General features: G+C 33.4%; 1 protein-coding gene across 4 annotated transcripts in view; it reads right to left on the reverse strand.

The window, feature by feature from the left end:
• Window positions 1-8,181: 8,181 nt before the first annotated feature.
• LOC143257641 (uncharacterized) overlaps window positions 8,182-21,756 on the reverse strand; it is a 72,357-nt gene continuing 58,782 nt past the window's right edge. For 3 of the 4 annotated variants that reach the window (XM_076516681.1, XM_076516683.1, XM_076516684.1), the window contains exons 2-3: window positions 19,205-19,499; window positions 9,223-11,167 (exon numbers count right to left, since the gene is read on the reverse strand). In XM_076516681.1, coding sequence (XP_076372796.1) covers window positions 11,072-11,167; window positions 19,205-19,499 — 391 coding nt within the window. In that variant the 3' untranslated portion in view covers window positions 9,223-11,071. Of the gene's footprint in view, window positions 9,194-9,222; window positions 11,168-19,204; window positions 19,500-21,756 lie in introns of those variants that run through there. The other variant, XM_076516682.1, reaches the window with a different exon arrangement.

Consider the following 21,756-nt stretch of genomic DNA (forward strand, 5'->3'; position numbering starts at 1 on the left):
ATATGTGGACATCCGACCATCACATTTATATCTGTTTCTTGAACATCTCACTCCAAAACCATGGATATTAGTATGGAGTTGGTACCCCCTTTGCTACCACAACAACCTCAACTGTTCTGGGAGGACTTTTCGCTAGATTTTGGAACATGGCTGCGGGGATTCGCTCCTATTCAGGCAGAATAGCATCAGTGAAGTCAGGCACTGATGCCAGGCGAGAAGGCCTCACTCACAGTCGGCGTTCCAATTCATCCCAAAGGTATTCTATAGGGTTGAGGTCAGGGCTCTGTGCAGGCCGGTCAAGATCTTTCACACCAACCTAGGCAAACCATGTCTTTATAGACCGATTTGTGCACGGGGGCATTGTCATGTTGAAACAAAAAGAGCATTTCCCCAACTATTGCCACAAAGTTGGAAACAAACAATTCTTTAGAATGTCATTGTATGCTGCAGCATTAATATTTCCTTTCACTAGAACTAAAACCAGAAAAAACAGCCCCGGACCATTATTCCTCCTCCACAAAACTTAACAGTTGGCACTATGCATTCTGGCAGGTAACGTTGTCCTGGCATTCGCCAAATTCCGATTCGTCCGTCAGACTGCCAAAAAGTGAAGCGTGGTTCATCACTCCGGAGAACGCGTTTTCACTTTTCCAGAGTCCAATGGTGGTGTGCTTTACACCATTCCAGCCGACGCTTGGCATTGCGCATGGTGTTCTTAGTCTTGCGTGTTGCTGCTTGACCATGGAAACCCATTTTATGAAGCTCCCGACAAACAGTTCTTGTGCTGAAGTTGCTTCCAGAAACAGTTTGGAACTGGGTAGTGAGTGTTGCAACTGTGGACAGCCAAGTTTTACGCGCTACGCGCTTCAACATTCGGCGGTCCAGTTTTGTGAGCTTGTGTGGCCTACTACTTCGTGGCTGAGCTGTTGTTGCTTCTAGTCGTTTTCACTTCACAATAACAGCACTTACAGTTGATCGGGTCGTTGACCAACTGACGTGTTGGAATGGTGGCATCCTATGACAGTGCAATTTTGAAAGTATTGAACTCTATAGTAAGACCCATTCTACTGTCAATGTGTGTCTATGGAGATTGAATGGCTGTATGCTTGATTTTATGAACTTGTTACCTATGGGTGTGGCTGAAATAACCGAACCCACTTTTAGCCATGAAGTGTGTGTATGTGTATATGTATGACACAATACGATTGACTAAATTTTTCATAACGTAACATATTTTATGAACAAATTGTTTCACATTATTGAGTATTTATAAAGTTAGCAACCAGTTTTTGATACACCTAGTACCAAACGTTTCACTGATCCATTTTCTGTTTGTGTCTGAAGAAAGTCAAGCAAAATACTATATATACATTTCAGAGAGATAAAAAAGCACATTTTATCTCTATGTCTTCCATAAAAATTAACGACATCAAATTTGAAAAGAAAATACAAAAAGAACATTGTGAATAGACACCGTGACTTCAAAGACTTTTGCTTTGTCACTCTCTGCTATCATTGGTTGGTTAAGAATATTAGAAAATTTCACGTTTTATTTTTATGTTCTGTAACATAATTGTGATATATCTATGTCTACATTGTTTCTTTGAATGCCTCAGAAATACTTTTAACGAAACGTGTCTGTGGTCGCTAGATTAGAAAACTTCGTTAGTTCTAAATAATAGGAAAAAAAACTTGTAGACTGAAAGCGGTTGGTTTTGTGTGTGTTTTCTTTTAGCAAAGCCACATCAGGGTATCTGCCGAGTCCATCGAGAAGAATGTAACTCTTGATTTTACCATTGTAAATCCGTAGACTTACCGCTGTACCAGCGGGGGACAGACATGGTTAGACACATTTAAAAAAGAAGATACGTCTGCATTCAGTCAGGAATATTGCTCCCCTCTATAAGCCCCCCCCTCTTACAGCGGTAAGTGTACAAATTTACAAGACTAAAAACAGGGGTTCGATTTCTCTCGGTGGGCTCAGCCTGATGTGGCTTTGCTATAAGAAAATACACACACTTTGGAATATTTTGCGTTTTAACTTTTTAGCTATACACCTTTATCGCCAGGTTATGTAACAGGGTTAAACTTCGTGTAGTTTAATTTTAACTATGCGTTTCCCACGATTGACAGCAATATACTGTTGAATAAACACCGCTGTTGATAGTAGAGTTTTCTAGAAACTATTGAAACGTAAGTGACAGTAAATAAACAAAACAGTAACTAAAACAAATCGATGATGTTAATTTTGCGTATAGATGAGAAGAAAAGGCCATAAGTTTTTTTTAAAGTTTAAAAGTAAACTATTATATGTGTTTGATGATGTTAATTTTGCGTATAAGTGAGAAGAAAAGGCCATAAGGTTTTTTAAAATTTTAAAAGTAAACGATTATATGTTTTTAGGAGAAAATTATCCCTTATTTTCTAGTCTTAGACACTTCTCTTTATTTTCTTTCTTTAAAGTATTATGTTATGAAAACATGCTTAGTTTAAGGAAATCACTATAACACCTAGTGGTTCATGGAGGAAGTAAGTACTGACAGCTTCTTGTTCATAGTGAAATAAGTACTGCTACCTAGTGGTTTATAGTGTGAATAAACAGTAACACTATAAACGCTATAGCAAATTAAAGCACTCGACTCGTAATCCGAGGGTCGTGGATTTGAATGTCCGTCACACCAAACATGCGCCTTGGGAGCGTTATATTGTGATGATCAATCCCGTTATTCGTTGGTAAAAGAGTAGCCCAAGTGTTGGCGGTGGGTGTTGATGACTAGCTGTCTTCCCTCTAGTCTTTCACTGCTAAATTAAGGATGGCTAGGGCAGATAGCCCTCGTTTAGCTTTGCGCGAAATACAAAACAAACTAACGCCCAATGGTATATAGAGGGAGTTACAGTTAACACTTATTGGTTCAAACTTTTAACATTTCGCGGTTGATAAGAAGTAGTGTTAGCATATCTATACTTTATGTACAGAGAAATTGTGATTGCTCAGCAGTACTTCCTTCAATCAGTTTTTATTTATAATAGTGAAAATATATATTAAAAATAAACATTTGTAATAATCTCGACGTTGAGGACTAAGCCTGACAGCTTATAACGTTAAATTTAGAATTTAATATCTCCAGTGTAGATAAACGAATAATGTAGCTTTACGTTTCAAAGGAATAAATAATTGTAACTTAAACATACATAAAATTAACCATAATTAAAATATTAAGTAATATCAGATAAGAGCATGAGTAATAATTTACTACATAAATATCCTTTCGAACACGAGACTTTCCCTGTCACTTTTTTTGATACTTTGAACAAAATTCGTCGTGAAATTTTCTCCAAGATGTAATGAAAAAAGAAACAAAAACATAGTGAAAGAGATCACGTAAAAAAACAATTTTGTTTTACTAAACTAAATCTAATCATAATTTCACGAAAAACGAAATTAAATGAAACAAATACTTAGCAAAAAATGTATGATGTTATTTAACTTATTTGTAATTAAATTGGGATGATCATGATTAACACTAGATGACAGGACATGTTTATTGGCAAACTGAGAAAAGTAATATTTTGTTTTTGTTTTTGAATTTCGCACAAAGCTTCTCAAGGGCTATCTGTGCTAGCCGTTCCTAATTTAGCAGTGTAAGACTAGAGAGAAGGCAGCTAGTCATCAATACCCACCGCCAACTCTTGGGCTACTCTTTTACCAACGAATAGTGGGATTGACCGTCAGATTATAACGCCCCCACGGCTAAAAGGACGAGCATGTTTGGCGCGACCAGGATGCGAACCCGCAACCCTCAGATTGCGAGTCGCACGCCTTAACACGCTTGGCCATGCCGAGCCTAAAAATAATATATATAGATACATAATTGAAATTTTAAAACATCAAAATTCCGAAATCATTTGTTATTTATTCAAAAATATACATAAAATAATGCATTTCACTAAAAAACATTTATTCTACGATTGCATATTGAATCTGCATTCAAAGTTAGAACCAGTCATTGAAAGCTGTACAAATATGTGTTTGTGGCTTCTTATCTGCTCTTCAGCTATACATTTCTAAGTACGTTTATGACATTATAGGGGATTACACTGAAAAAAAACGAACGACAGGTTCACATCTTGAAATATCACTTAATTTGTCACTAACCACGTTTCTCTAACGGGTTTTAAAACCTAACACAACGCTTCAATCATTAAGAGAAATGTCACTGCTATGTTCGCCAGTAAGAGCTACCACATCTGTTGAAAAACGTATAAGGTTCCGAAGTTACCTTTTTTCCACCTCCTGTAGTACAGCGATACGTCTGCAGAATCAGAATACTATAAACCGGGTTTCGATACCCGTCGTGGATAGAGCACAGGTTGCTCATTGCGTAACTTTGTGTTTAATTATAATCAAATAATGCTCTTTTCTCCTGTTATTACATAAATATCTCTATAATGAATTATTTTTCATGCCCATCAAAGAGCTCCAATCTCAATTTTTAACGGCATAATCCTTGATGTTTGCCGCTGAACCACAGGTGAACAATGCAAAGAGAACATGATTGTCGTGTCTTTTAAAAAAAGTTGTGTATTTTTGCGTTTGTTTTAAAGCAAAGCCACAGTGAATATCAGCTGTGTCCATCGCGGGAATCGAACACTGGATTTTTACATTGTGAATTTCCATATTTATCTATGTCCCACCGGGTGCTGATATGTTTCAGTGTAAACATTAGCTAAAAATTAGTTTTGCATCAAAGGGAAAATCGGTTCAATGATTTTATTTTGGAGGATATTAATTTTCCCGTAAATTACCATGAACATTACCAACAGGTCCCAAGTTATCCTGAAACATTATATTATGTTATTAAATTACCAGTACCAATAACTTCCAAGTTGTTCTAAAATGTTATGTTTTGTTACTCAAATACCATTACCAATAGGTTTCAAGTTGTCTTAAAACGTTCTGTTATGTTATTATTTGTTAGCTATCCCTTTGGTTTTATTTTCGTCACAAATCAGCCACTAGTATTCAATGTTTTCAATTCGTTTCTTACTTCGAAGATATTTTTCTCATTCTAAATGACGAGATAAATCAAGGGTTTTGCTTAATGTGACACCCAGACATGTCTTTTTATCTCAATGTTAAAAATTAACATTCAGGTTATTTCTGATTAAAAGACTCTAGGTCCTCGTTTTCTTTAAGTCCTCAAAATTAAAGTCAGAGCTCTAGTTTTACTTACAACACTTTTAATAGCAAATTTTACTGAAAAAAATCCCTGTTTCCACATAAATATGAGTATTTTATAATTATAATTGGTCAAAGAAGTTATTTGAAATACCTTTCTCAACTGTATTTCTAAAAATATAGCCAATCATATCGTGAGTAGAAACGAATCCTTTTTGGTTCCTTCTAATGGCTTTGGACCATGTAAAAGGTTTGCTTGTTTGTTTTGAAATTCGGGTAAAGCTACATGAGGGCTATCTGCGCTAGCAGTCCCTAATTTAGCAGCGTAAGACTAAAGGGAAGGCAACTAGTCATCACCACCCACCGCCAACTCTTGGGCTACTCTTTTACCAACGAATAGTGGAATTGACGGTCACATTATAACGCCCACACAGTTGAAAGGGCGAGCATGTTTGGTGCGACGGCTATTCGAACCCGCGACCCTCGGATAACGAGTCGAACACCTTAACACACCTGACCATGCCGGACCAAATGTAAAAGGATAAATAGATAATTTATTTTCTTGGTAAGTTGAATAATGGGTTCAATATTCTATAGTCCTGCTTTGCTTCAACTTCGGTATAGTTGGAAACCATGCACGAATACTTTACTAAATAACTAAGAAAAAAATCAAGAGACTATTTATATTTTATTTTTGCTGTTGATATAAAATAATTAGCTCGTAAACGAAACACGGTTAGTAAACTTAGACTTATTTAACATTTTTTCATCTACCGTAAAATATAAAATATATATTTCATCCCTCATAACAAGCTAAGACAGATGTTACATTCTGTAACTGAAACACTGTATGAGTAATTATGTAAATCAATGAGAAGCTCAATGTATATATATATATATATATGTATATGTATGTATATAAATAAAGAAATAATAAGTGTACTTCAGTTCTAACTTGTATTTCATGTAAATTATTAACTTGGATATTGCGATATACTAAGTTTGGAACTACCCTTAGTAACGTATGTTGATTCGTAGCTTTGTTGCTCAATACGCAGTAATTTAGAAGTGTAAAGCAGTTCTTGTCTGTTATTGAGCACACTTTAATGATATGATTTCGTAACCTTGCTCAGGCATCGAAGCATTATCACCCAGATAATTTATTTTGTATATATATTGTTTGTTTTTGGATTTCGCACAAAGCTACTCGAGGGCTATCTGTGCTAGCCGTCCCTAATTTAGTAGTGTAAGAATAGAGGGAAGGCAGCTAGTCATCACCACCCACCGCCAACTCTTGGGCTACTCTTTTACCAACGAATAGTGGGATTGACCGTCACATTAAACCTTAAATACTTTCAACTTCTTATTTTTATTCTTATAAACTTATAAAAAAATTAAAATTGTTGTAACTTTTCTAGTTTTCAGCTGGAATAAAAATTGCCTTTACAACAAAAATTCTCTAAATTGTCTTTATTTCTTACCTTCATAAAACAAACTAACGGAAGGTACCTGAATGCTTTAATCACCTAATGGCTAAAATCTTTTTAGGACTAAATATCATTTCAGCTGTACTTTCGTTATTCATTAAATACTCTATAACCTGAACGTTTTCGAAAAGTGGGCCTATCTTCTTCAGTTTCAAGCAGGGAATGGTGGGTTAATCGATTGAGTAATATATATATATATAGTGGAAGTTTAGTGGCATCATGAATGTTATCTGGTACTTCAGAAAATGTCTATTTTTCTATTTATTGTTTTCAGCCGATGATGAGAGTATATGTGGAAGGGTGTTGGGAATATTTTACTTTAGAAATGGCAAATATGTGTATATTTAAAATTATAAAAATAAAATAGAAGTGACACCTGGAGTCTGATTGAAAAATATGTTATATCAATCAATTTATAAAAACAGGTACAATTTTTTAACAAATAGTATATTTTAGGAAATTCAGTTTTCAGATTACTTGAGAAAATAGCCAAGGAATAAAAATTATTTTTCTCACAGATATGAACGGAGATCACTGATTCCAGGATCTAGAATAATTCCGAGAGGTTGAACAGTGTTAAGATTAGAGATCAAACACACTTCTTTTATTACTCTATCTTCGTTAGTTCTAAATCCAAGGAGAGTGACGGTGTTAATGGAATGATCGAATTGATTAAAGTGTTAAGCAACAGGGAGATCGTTTTCGGTGTTAATAGAAAATTTATGGTTGTTGAGACGCTCTCTAAGCGTTAATTGTGTATATCCTACTTGTTGATTGAATTTTTACACTGTATAAAGTAAATAGTGTTTTGTGTTCAACAAGTAATTTCTTTGTACATTTGAAGTTTCTTTGGTTGTGCTTGACAGAAAATGAGTACTGTCTTTTTATGAAATTTCATTATTAATAGACTTTCCTTCACATACAGATCTAAAGGCAGATGTCTATTTAACTTTAATATTTTTCCTCTGTTTTTTTGTTTTACAGTATTCTTACAAATGAATAGATACATTCTGGAAAGTGTTGGAATTGCATCTGTATGCAACATTGCTCTTTTACAAGAGAGTTTTTCAGTCTGTACGTTACTTATATATTTCTATGTTGTCTCAGTATAACGTTATATTTGTTTGTTTTGGAATTTCGCACAAAGCTACTCGAGGGCTATCTGTGCTAGCCGTCCCTAATTTGGCAGTGTAAGACTAGAGGGAAGGCAGCTAGTCATCACCACCTACCGCCAACTCTTGGGCTACTCTTTTACCAACGAAAAGTGGGATTGACCGTCACATCATAACGCCCCCACAGCTGGGAGGGCGAGCATGTTTGGCGCGACTCGGGCGCGAACCCGCGACCCTCAGATTACGAATTGAACGCCTTAACGCGCTAGGCCATGCCAGGCCACATAATGTTATAAACTATTAACATTAACGTAGGTGTTGTTAGGTCATAATTAGTTTCATAATAAATCAGTATAAGAGAAAATCTTCAATTTACTTTTATGTTAACATAATTTAGTTTCAGCGTTTTTGTTCTTCATGACAATCGGGGTAAATCGCTTCCAAAGCACACATTAAATTAGGTTTAATCTACCGAAGGATGCATTATTCTTTGTCTTTAGAATCAAGTTACTTAGTCCTACATGTTAACTGTAGGATTGTATCACCTTCCTATCTATCGTCAAACGTTTCTAGTCTTTAAAATCAAGTTTCTTGGTCCTCCAAATTAACTGTAGGATTGTGTCACCTTCCCATCTCTCGCCAGACATATCTAGGTTTAAATTAGAGAAGTATAATGTTTAAAGTTTTATCCAAAGTTTACATTTGAGACGTATGACGTTTATAGTTGTACCCAAGGTGTACGTTTGAGACATATAGAATAAAGTAAGATTCTTCCCAGTTCAGTCTTAGGATAAACGTCCTAATTTTGTCCAGTCCTACCTTCATCTGAGTCCGATTCTGTTGTTGAATTTTGTTTACGTGCAAACAAAGAGTGGGAATGGAATAATAAAATGTTTTATTATTCTCTAAAGGTTTCAGTGCTGACTGAAGGATTTAATCCACATTCAAGGAAGAAAACAAGAAACTTCAGATAAATGTTGTTGTTTTCATTCTAACCAACATTTTCAAAGGTCTACGTATGGCACAGGCTACAAAACAGATTTTAAGTTATAGTAAACGAAATTAATATAAAACTACAACAAAATATAACGGTCAATCCCCAGTGAAGTCTACCTAAATGATTGTTGTATAAGTTAGTACAACGGAACAACAAATTAGACGTACAGAAACAAACAAACAAAAAAGAATAGAAAAAAACTTACATTAAACAATCACACTTTTACAAGAGCCAGACGTTCTATAGTTGCACAGTTAATAGAAGGGTATTAGACTGAACCGTACGATATTATTTAAATATCCTTTGAAGAAAGTTATCACGAATCTCCAAAACTTTGTTCTGTGCCACTGCGAATCTTGACAGGAACAAAAAACCATCCGCACAATGCTGTCTTATCGAATCAGTGCTATAAGGATGTCTGAATGATTGAAATATACAAACACAAGGTTACCTTTGAATAACTGCTACATTTATTAAACAATGTTACAACAAAGCCGTATAGCTGAGAGTGTTATATAAAGCTAAGAATATGATATATTATTTTTGAAACTATGGAAATAAGATCCAGATAGAATTACAGTGACAGGATCAGTGTGTATTAACTATAAAATAGCCCTATGCTCTCGATATCCTTAAGTTTACTTACATCTAGAAGTACATTTAAAAATAGGAATTCTTATGAATAAACATCACGTATATTATTTGAATACTGCCTTATCTGTTTTCTTTGGCTATGATTTTTACCAATCTGGTCGTTAACATTTAATAAAGTTGATGGAAAGGTCATGGTTCTAATGTGAATTTAACTACTAAGATATTCGATGGTAAAGGACATCCTGTGTTTAATTTGGTATTTAAATAGATAAGTTACTGATGTATTATTTACAAAATTAACCAATAAGAGAAGGCTCCTTTGTAACTGAAATGTAATTATGGTTATAACAAATGACAGTGTGTGTATGTGTGCTACTTGTTTTGCACAGTTTTTAAAATATCGTTTAATAAATAGTATTAAGCCAAGCTTATAAGTTTTCTTGAGCTTTTCAATCATCCTTTATTTACGATTTTACATATAACTGATAGGTTTATTCACCATGTCTAACTGAGTGTATGCTGGAAATACTGACATCAATTAAATGATTTAACTGTCGCTGATTGTAAAAAAAATCAGCTCAAATAACTAGTACACTTTATCATTATTATAGAAATGTGTATCATCTTACATTGGCTCATGTAACCACCATATTCTGTCACATGTACTATCTCTAATGGTAGAAATCTGTCACAAAACTAATTATTAGCAATAAGAAGCGCACCTTCACCATTCCTAATAACAGCGATTAGTGTGTCACAAAACTCGTTATTAGTAATAAATAGCACATGCGCACTATCCCTAGTAATAACAATATGTGTATCACATAACTTAATAGTAATAAACAGCAAATGTGCACCATCTCTAATAATAGTGACTCGTGTGTCACAAAACTATTTATTAGTAGTAAGCAACACACTTGCGCCATTTCTAATAATATCGATTTGTGTGACACAATAACTAGTTAATATTGACAATAGTACAAGCATCGATTTATTATGATATCTATTTATCTACTAAATTTCACTCTCCCGCACGTAACAATGCCACACTTGTTGCTTACGTTTACATTGACTTTTGTTTTTCTTAACCACAGAAACTCTTACCAGTTAGAGAACGATGTTTGGACCAAAGAAGAATGTTATTCTCTACTTTATTTTAATAAAAGTTTTACTACCCATACCAACCGTTCTGAGATACACAGTTGACAAATAAGTTCCGCCCAAATCATCGTTATCCGGAACAAACGTGACATCTGATCCGATGACGATTTGTGTAACAACAAAAAGTACGCGAAGATAAAGCAAGAAACTTCGTTGAAGCCTACATTAAACCTAGACAGTGTAAAACCGAGTAGTTCTATATGTATTTTACAAGCTACATCTGAACTGAAGATTATAAAACTATCAATGGTCAGGAACTTATGAAAGCAGCATTCCAGGATTTTCACTTATATTCGAAACAAATCTGCCTTTCAAATTATGATTTCGTAAATAATAGTTTGGAACATTATTTAACGTAACAACATATTTAGAATAATAATATTTACTAGGTGCTTTAGGTATCTCGATATTTAATAAGTAGCATTAATATTATTTCTATAGATACGTCTAGTAACTTAAATTTTAGAATAATCTCAGACTGGTAATTAGGGTAAATTTAGCACCTGTGGGAAGTGCAAAACTTGTCAGAGCGAAGAACTTGTCAAAAGAGTCTCCTGTACATGTAATGAGTCTGTCGTCCCCATGAGGTGTGCAGACGATTTTCAGCGATATCATGTCTTTCAAAATCAGGAGAAACCTAACAAAAAGATACATGAAAAAAACAACTAATTATTTACTTACCTTATTTTACGAGCGTCTCTCCTCAATTAACAATAACATGTTTCATTTACTTAATTAAGAAAGAGTATTATTACGTCTTTGTTCTCAGAATAATTTGAATATTTTCACATCTTATTAAAGGTAAGGTTTCCTCGGGAGATCGAACTGATTATATGGATTTTTTTTAAACTACCCTCCTCAATACCTTAAAATTGAGTTTGCAAGTTCAAACCCTCATTCCAGCAAACATTCTCGCTCCTTCAGCGGTGGGGACGTTACAATGTAACGATTAATTCTAGTATTCTTTGGAAAAAGAGTAGCCCAGGAGTTGGCGATGTAAGGAGATAACTAGTTGCCTTTCTTCTAGTCTTTCACTACTAACTTGCATATGGCTAGCGCAGATTCAAAACAAATCTTCAAACTGCCCCATCTTAGAATATTAAGCCTTATATACATATATACCGTGTGTATAAAAATTCCTTTTTTAAGTTTATTTATTTAAATTCTGCGTGAAACTACACGTGAGCTATCAGCAATAGCCATCCCTAAATTAAAAGCGAAAAACTATAGGGAAGGTAAAACCATCTACCAAAAACTTTTGGGTTACTCAATACCAACATCACATTACAACGTCCCCACGGCTGAAAGAATGGCAATGCTCTGGGAGAGGGTTTGAACCTACCATTCGCAGATTGATCGATGAATGTTCTAACCATAATGTTATGCCGACTACATAAAAGCACATAATAAACAAAGATCAGTAATAAATATGTTTTCTCTAAATTATTAAATGTCTGGAAAGCTCTGTTATTCATTATCTTTAATAAGAGCTCCTTACAATAACTTCTCTGTAATTGAAGTGTAATAATGCAGGCTGAAACTTTCTTGTCAATTACGATAAATAAAGGCGTTAATTATTACTTTAAGCAAAAGAAGAATTTACAAAGTCACGCTTCGCCATTATGATTTATTTTATTTATTTATTCATATATACTAACACACAAACAGCCTCTTGTGTGTATGTATCAATGACTCAGTCAGTGCTGTAGTTCTAGGAGCATTGAACTTAAAGACCTGAAAATATATGTTTAATAATAATAGTTTTGTAACAACTAGTTTAAAAAAGACGTATAAAAGTGTTAGAATTCATATTATTAGTGATAATGATTATATTTATACGTTTATTTGCACATACTTCTCATTTTCAAATTCACAAAAAATATTTTTAAATAAAAGTCCTTACTATCTGTGCAGCTGGAAAAAAACTGATATAAGGTGAATTTTCTTCACTGCAAGAGCAATAAGAACTTTTATTTTTAAAAAATTCATGAAAACATTGAAGGAAACACGAGAGACGCAAAACTTCTTCATTCATTTTGCAAAAAATCATTTCTAAGCGAGCCTTTACACGGAGGTAAGCGATATTTTCTATCATGCTCAACAAGGCCTTAATAAATATTATTATATTAAAAATAATTGAGTCATAACATTGGTTAATCAATATGTAGAATTATATACGGACTTTAAATTACGTCAAAACAGTTTAACTTGCTTGCTTTCGATCCTTTCTACCGGGCTTTCATTGGGCTACAATATACTAAGCGATACAAATTCGATATAACTCTGTAACTCCATTTTAAAACAAGTATCTAGGCAACAGTCGTAACAATAACTGACATACAGTTTTAATATTAGTAAACACATAGAATTATGACGAAATACAGAATACAAATCGATTGCTTCGATATATTAAACATAAGGAAAACCGTATACACATATTATGTAGAGAAAAGAAAGGAATTTTTCATACTTCAAATAATACATTGTAAAATTAAAGGTTTGATTTTAAACAAAAACCACATAGATAGTGTATTTGTATAAGTTTCTAAATCTTGATTTGTTTGACTAGCTGAGAGAGCAATCGATTATATTAAATTTAGATTTAATCTGTTTTTTTTTTCAAACCTGTTGTCCCAAAACTGTTATGATAACATTAGTTTAAAAAACTCGCATAAAAGTTTTAGAATTCATGTTACTGCCTTAAATTACTAGATTTAAACGTTTCTTAGTAGTAGTTCCATATTCATAACATGTCCGTCGTTTCACTATTAGAACCTTTATGAATTTCACACCATTGTTACAAGAAAAGCGAAATTTTGATTCTTTCTGTTTAAAAATGGATAAATATAGGCACTCTGTTGGGGTAAGGACGGCTAGCTATTAATAAATATTCACTACAGAGAGACTAAGATTGGAAAACATCATTCATACTCTGTTATACTAAATATTCACTACAGAGAGACTAAAATTGGAAAACATCATTCATACTTTGTTATACTTGAGTGTACGGACTTTCAGATTGTTAGCTACAACATTATACAATCTTATAACAATAATATTCTATACGTAGTGAAATATAATTCGGTCCTATTACCTTCATTATTTCGAATTACTTCATTACAGATCGAGGGAGGATTGGGCTTCTGTCACTTGAACTAGTTAATCAAAGTAACTACAGTAAAACCTCTCTAAGTCGGAAACTGCATAAGGTGGAAACAAGTACAAGCCGGAAATATCTATTTTTTTAGCATTAACGTAATATTTCTCTTATAAATGCCCTCTATATGGCGGAACCTGTGTAACACTGACGGAAAACTATCGTTCACCTACCTCATCTATCAACAAGTAGGATTAGAACCTGAGTAAGGCGGAAAAAATGTTTTTTTAATTAAATATTAATTTCTTATTTAATTAATAATTTCTTTAAATATTAATAAGTTCTTGTTTAATTAACAATTTGTTTAAACTTTCAAATGTTCATTTAGTCTTTCTATTTCCATGTACAACATCAGTTCTACAGTCACTACGTAATGGAATTATACAGTATATAAAACTGAAATACAGAAAACTGATGCTTCATCATATTATTGCAAACATGGATGACTGTAAGAGAGCATCTGAAATGATCATAAAAACTGACGTGTTAGGTGCAATTGCATTTTTAAGTCATTCAACCAAATGCGTAAAAGATGAATGCGTAATAAAGTGCTTCGAAACTGTGGATTTATTCTTGATAATGGCGAAAATTGATGCAAATGATTCTGTGAACACGGAAAGTTTTGTGAACGTTGACAACAATGTTTTAACAGAAACTGATGAAACTGATTTAAAATGTATAATACAATCGCAAGATGGTAACAGTGTGAGAAATTCAGATGATGAACAAAATAGAAAAGATAGTGAGGAAATAGAAATTCCTACTTCATCGCAAGTGTTAAGTTATATTAACGCCATCAAACTGTATGCAAAAATGAAGGGGAAAATGAACTTTATGAAAAGGCTGTAGAACTGGGTTTGCAACGCTAAAATCAGGGGTTTGATTCCCCTCGGTGGACTCAGCAGATAGCCCGATGTGGCTTTGCTATAAGAAAAAGCACACACACACCTGATATAACGATATATGTATACATATTAAGAAAAAAAACCTAACAATGATATAGCCTTCCTGAAATAAACGTAGGCCTAACAATATATATCAAAAAACACAAAATATCACTTAATGGCATGGCCCGGCATGGACAGGTGGTTAAGGCCCTCGACTCGTAATGTGAGGTTCGCGGGTTTGAATCCCCGTCACATCAAACATACTCGCCCTTTCAGCCGTGGGGGCGTTATAATGTGACGGCCAATCTCACTATTCGTTGGTAGAAGAGTAGCCCAAGAGTTGGCGGTGGGTGGTGATGACTAGCTGCTTTCCCTCTTGTCTTACACCCCTAAATTAGGGGCGGCTAGCGCAGGTGGCCCTCGTGCAGCTTTACGCGAATTTCAAAACAAACCAAACAACTTAATAACAATATTGTTCTTTTAAATAGACATGTGTTTTGAAAACCTTTTTTACTTGTCATCATTGTAACGTCATTTTGAGAACCAGACAATCAATAAATACGGAAATTTCAATACTATGCTTACACGTAGGAGTAATTTTAGAATACGAATAAGTTAGGCCTATTACATACAGCCTGTATGAATCGCGCAGAGATTATGTCCGAGCCTCAACTTGATATTAAAATAATAAAGTAAAGTTAACAGACCTGTGGAGACAGAGTGTGTGAAAAAGAATACCTATCAATGCGCTTGCTAGCCCTAAATTATTTAATAACGTTATTAAGTTTAGGTATGCTTATGGAGTACGAAATTACTGATATTACATAAAAACAGTTTTACAAAAGAATTAAGTTACTGGAATGTTTACCTGAGAAGTTTTTGTGTGTTTATGGTTAAGCACAGAACTATACAGTGGGTAATCTGTGATGCGCCCACCACAGATATAGAAACGCAGAGTTTAGTGTTATAAGCCTTCAAACGTACTGCTGAACAACTTGTGGCTATCTTACAAATATCATAACTATTTATAACTATAAAGTTCTTACATAAAAGCCAATCTGTTTTTTTAATATTAAAAAAGGGGGAAAGGCATGACTTTATAAGTAATTATTCCTTAATATCCACTGCTGAAACAATAACTTATGTCAAACGTTTTCACATATAAGGATCTTTTAATGGCCGTTCTAGAGGTTGCCTGGTGGTTAAGGTGCTTGACTCATAATCTGAGGATTTCAATATGAAACTCTAGTCACTGACCAGGCTCGTAGAGGCATTATAACGTGATGGTCAATCTCACTATTCGTTCATAAAAGAGTAGCCCAAGATTTGGAGGTGGGTTGTTTTGACTCACTGCTTTCCCTCTTGTTTTTCACTGCTAAGTTAGCTACGGCTTGGGCAGACAGTCTTCGAGTAGCTTTGCGTGCAATTCACATCAAATCAATCCGAATCACTGAGTTTAAGTTCTCTCATGTAGAAAAGAACAAAAATTAGGTTTGGGTTTTCCATTTTTTTCTGTCATTCTATTTATTTGATTTTCATACACATTTCTTGATTTATTGTATTTAAGTCCAATTATCACTGATTCACTATCTACAAAAATAATTATAATAAGATAAGTTTTAATCATCAGACAATTTTAATTGTCTGTTTCAGTCATGATTAAAAAAGTTTAACATGCATCTATGTGTGTTAACTACACTGTTTTAGTTTTTTTTTGTTTCAAAGCAAAACCACATTTGAACTATCTGCTGTGTCCACCGCGGGAAATCGAACACTAGTTTTTAGCTTTTTAATTCAATAAATTTCTCTCACCCAAAGGGAGAATCTATTTTAGTAGTAAGTTGGTTTGGTTTGAATTTCGCGCAATACGAGGGCTATCTGCGCTAGCCGTACCTAATTTAGCAGTGTAAGACTAGAGGGAAGGCAACTAGTCAGCACCACCTACCGCCAACTCTTGGGCTACTTTTTACCAACGTATAGTGTGACTGATAGTTACATTATAACGCCCCCACGGTTGAAAGGACGAGCATGTTTGGTGTGATGGGGATTCGAACCTCGCTTACATTAAATATTAGTGTGTCTCAATCAGATTTATTACTTGGTTTTATTTGATATAAGTTGAACTGTACTATATTAACATACTGTATGTTAATTTGCTTAACATTTGGATTTTAAGATAATACATATTGTGTTACTGGAAACTATAACTATTTAAGGCCTAGCAAAACCCGTTATTATTGTTTCAAAAATTCTGACAGTGAGAAAACATCGCAAGAAGTTGAACAGTCAAGAGTAGTATAGAACTTTGAAAGATATTTTGCAAACCGAGCTTTCAAATTTCCTATTTTACAGTTTGTTCTATGAGAAAAAATATGCATTAATATTTAGTTTTTGATATGTCTTGCTAATGAGCTACTCATTTCATTCCTAACCGAATTATAGTCTCTTACAAAATGTTACGTTCCCTGTAGCTTAGGAATGAGTTAGTAAGCTTAAAATTCTAAAAATTCTCTTGGTATATGCGATGAACATGGGACAGATTATATGGCTTGGGCTCAATATCAAACCACAAAATTTGACAATATACCTATCATTGAAAGTGTAACGGATTTTAGTAAACTAGGAACTATTTCTTTAATTACTATTCACAGTAGTTGTGGTTATGATAAAAATAATTATTTAAATATGCATCTTTTATTTGATAAAGTAGCGACCGAGGCGAATTAATGTCACATACCTAATTTTTCTTTTCAAATTAAATTTACAATTTTAAGCATTTTTTGTCGAACACAGATAAAATACCACGTGTTTTTTGCTTAAATAAGGAAAACAAAATAAATAAAATGTATTAAAGTAAAGGTTAATCACTGCATGTCTCTAAACACGTCAGTAATAGTAGAATGTAAGAATATGTAAATGATCTAATTAGAAAACACAAAATGCATAATTCACGTTTTCCGGCAATTCCTAAGTATTTTAAAATATAATACACTTGAAAGTGTATGTGTTTTCATTTAGCAAAGCCACCTCGGGCTATCTGCTGAGTCCACCTAAGGGAATCGAAACCCTGAATTTAGCGTTGTAAATCTGTAGACTTACCGCTGTACTAGCGAAGACTACACCTAAGACTACTATTGGTATCAAATGGTCATTTGATTCGTTTGGAACTGGCAGCTTGCTCAACAAATTGGTAAGAAAGATATAATTGACGGTTTATTGAAAAATATAATATTAACTGACCAAACTGTACCACTGGAACATCTATAGATGTTATTCAACTCATTTCAAAAACTGTAAAAAATTACTAACTACAAAATAATCGAAATTTCAGTTAGGTTTACAACTTTTCTCATTTTCGTTTATTCGACCTGAATAATAGTAGTATTCATTGGTAGTTCCATTTGCACGAATGAAGCCTAAATCTAAAGTAGATCAAGATTTACCAAAACTAATCGTACGTTTAGGGCAAATGGGAGTTTAGGTTGAATCTACAGAAATACTGAATACAAGTCTAAAAGGGTTATAATTTCATTGTACAGGTCACTGGTTAGGCTGCATTTGGAATATTATTTTGGGCTCCTTACCTTATGAAAGACATTAAAAATGTTATAAAAGATTCAGAGAAGGCTCAATAGAATGGTGCCTGAGATGGGTGTGTGTTTCTTATAGCAAAGACACATTGGGCTATCTGCTAAATCTGCCGAGGGGAATCGAATCCCTGATTTTAGCGTTGGTTGTCATATGAAGAGAAGCTGAAAACTCTCAAATTGTTTTATTTTGAAAAATTAAAAATTAGGGGGGATATAATTAAGGTGTTTGAGATTATAAAGGGGATTCGTAGTGTCGATGCATCATATTTTTTTCCATACTTAACACTGAGAATAGTTGGACCAGGGGACACAAATACAAATTTAGGTAGGGTAGGAGTCTAACAGGGTGGTTGGCTTTTGGAATGAGTTGCCTCAGATGTTGTAAAGACAGTAAATGTAAATGAGTTTAAGAAAAAGTTTGATAAGTAAGTTCTACAACATTCTAGAAAGTTCTAGAAAGTTCTTGTAAGTTCGAGAAAATTATCTATCAGCTACTCAGTACTGAATCTACCTGCAATGTTTTGGAAAATGGGTAAATTTGAAAATTTCATTACCCAGGTCATAAAAGCAAAGTTTGAAGAGAAGAACAGGTCTTTTCCATTTACTTAAGTCATAAGCAATTGAGAAATAACACATTCTACCCAGGAACAAGAAAAAGTAAAAATTTTGTTACATAGTGTTATGAGTCGAGCGCCTTAACTACCTGGCCATGATAAGCCCTTTTTTTCTGAGTCATCTAAAACAAAAATGTCATAGGCTTAAACAATGTTTACGTAAAGTACAATACAAAAAGTCGCCTAACGGCGAAATTTGAAATATACAAAACTGAAACGTATAATGAACATATGTTCGTATTAGAATACATTTCAATTTCTTTAAAATTTCTAAAGACAAAAGAAGAAAGTCATTGAACAACAATATCAACACATATTCTCTATACTTCATCTGCGTTAAGAAACACTAAACTTTTAAACACTCCTAAATGGTTACCAATGCAACATATATTATTTTACTCATTGGACATTAAGTATTTATCTAACCTGTGTTACTGGGTGCTGTTCCGCTCCCTTAGAGATACTCTGATGCCACGATGATTTGGAAATATCTTCTTTTTTAGCTAAAAGTTTAGTTTCCTGTGGAATAGGGATATTTATGCTTTCATCTTTCAAAATTTCGTCAATTACGGCGTCCAAGTCCTCATCAGATGTATTTGACTCGGCTTCACTTAATCTCTTGAGCTTTCTAATATCCTTCACCTTACCTTTTTCATTCAGGCTCGATGCATGATTTATAACCGGCTCTAGTTGGATTTCTTCTAAATCTTCTGTTTCTTGTCTAAAATATATATTTATGAAATTATATTAAAACATGTAATTTGATTAAGTAAAACTAATTATTTGGTATTTAACTATATTCAGGTAATTTTTTCTTCAAATTAACCCACTGCTAAAACGTTCATTTTATTTCTTCAATAAGTTATGTTCCTCGATAGGGCAGTGGTTGTTGATAGTGTCAATCAGTATGTGTCTAATGTTAACAAGTTTTTCATGTTTCTGGAACTTATCAATAGTTCTTGTTTTCGTGATTAATCTTTAATTAACACTTGCTGAGTGACAAAAGATAAACTTTCCATATATCGCATAAATATTTTATAATATTTATATTAAAGAAATAAGAGTCGGTGTTGGGAGATTATGACTAGCTGTTATCCCTCTAGTCTTTCACTACAAAAATATGGCCGTCTAGCACAGGTAACCCTCTTGCGAAATTCAAAACAAACCAATTTTAAAAATTGCTGCAATTACTGCAACTGGTATTATTAAATTATTGACAAATTACTGCAACTGGTAATATTAAATAAGAAACCAGTTTATACCTAGACTAAGCTTAGTCCATATAAATTGTTAATTTACGAAAGAAATAGTGACGAGAAACGTCCCAATAGGAGAGAAAATGTGTGCGTTTTCTTATAGCAAAGCTACATCAGGTTATCTGTTGAGTCCACCGAGGGGAAGGAAAGAAAATACTTTAACAAACCTAGTGTGTAATTTTTTACTGGGTTGATACAATATCCATTGACAATAAGAAATATCAATTTCAACTGTCAGGTAAAGCTAGGTTTAAAAATAAGTCATGTCTAAATTTAGTTTTGCATGCCTAAACGTACTTTATTCTTACACAGATTGCGAATGTTATGCATAGCATAATTATATAGCTTACGTTATAAAATAGGACCAATATTTTTTGCGCTTCAATATAGTAGCACCACCTAGGCTAAATTAATATTTGTAATAAACTAAGCCTAGCTGTACGACTTTTATTTCTATTGAGAAATATTTATGATACTCTTAACGTTAGACTAAAACTTCGAGTTTAGTGATATATAGTGATTATCAATAAACAAGGCTTATTATGGTTAATGATAACTTGTCTAATTTACCTTTAGATACAAGTTACAGTACATGCTTAATCATTTCAAAAGAGTGTAATTACTAATCACTCATAAAGCTCCTTCAAAATCTAATTTATATACAATTAAATATTTTTAAACAGTATTAAAAACATTTGTCCTATATTACAAAATATTATTTTTAGGAGTTACTGGTTGATGAAAAGATAAGACGTGGATGAATTACACAGTTTTAATTTATTTTTTCTAATTTAGCATGCAAATCAAAAATGAAAGTTGTATCAATCACAAAACATTTACGCGTTAATTTTTAAATGAATTTATTTTAAATCTTATGTTGTAGTGTTGAAAAAACATTATTATTTACAAGTAAGTACGTGCTTGTTGAATTTTGAAAACTATCTCAATTAAGTAAGAGCTGATAGACTAATGGAAAGACGGCTAAGTCTTTTACCATCGAATAGTGCGATTGACCGTCACGTAATTACGCCCAAACAGCTGAAATGGCGAATATGTTTTCCAATGAGTCGAGTATCCTTACTGCCAGATCCTCATTTCTATAATATCAATACATTTTTTTCAGTGGTTTTATTACCTGATAGTAAATGTAATATTAAAGCCTAAAGCTTGCTTTATGTTGATAGGTACGAAATGCAGCTCAGAGTTTCTATAGCAAAGCATATCATTATCTAATAATAACGTTTAAATACTTTCTAACACTTACTTAATAATTTTATATTGAATTGAGTTTTGGAAAGTAAAAATTAAAAATAGCATTATCATGTTTTTTCATCACTTCGATTATCTGTTAGAGTTAAGTCAGCTCGTTAATTTTCAGTTAGACTAATGGTTAAAAGAACAAGGTGAATGATATTGGTATAAAATCATTGATAATAGCTTAAGCTTATGAACACTTCACACTAAGCACATGGAATCTATGTCTAAGAACTCGGGTTGTTGCGAAGATTCGATCCCGTGACCTTCAGATCGGGAGACAACAGCCTTAGGATTGCATAACTTAATCCGGAAATGCAGTCCTTTTTGTAACCCATAATTCAGGATTTCTTGTCAGTGTATAAGACTTAACGTTTGATAATCACAACTTTCTAATACCTATTATTATTATTTTGTAATTTAGGAATACCTTGTAATTGGATGACAATTAACTAAATTAGTTTATGT

The sequence above is a fragment of the Tachypleus tridentatus genome, chromosome 7, assembly GCF_004210375.1.
Source record: "Tachypleus tridentatus isolate NWPU-2018 chromosome 7, ASM421037v1, whole genome shotgun sequence".
NCBI classification, from domain to species: domain Eukaryota; kingdom Metazoa; phylum Arthropoda; class Merostomata; order Xiphosura; family Limulidae; genus Tachypleus; species Tachypleus tridentatus.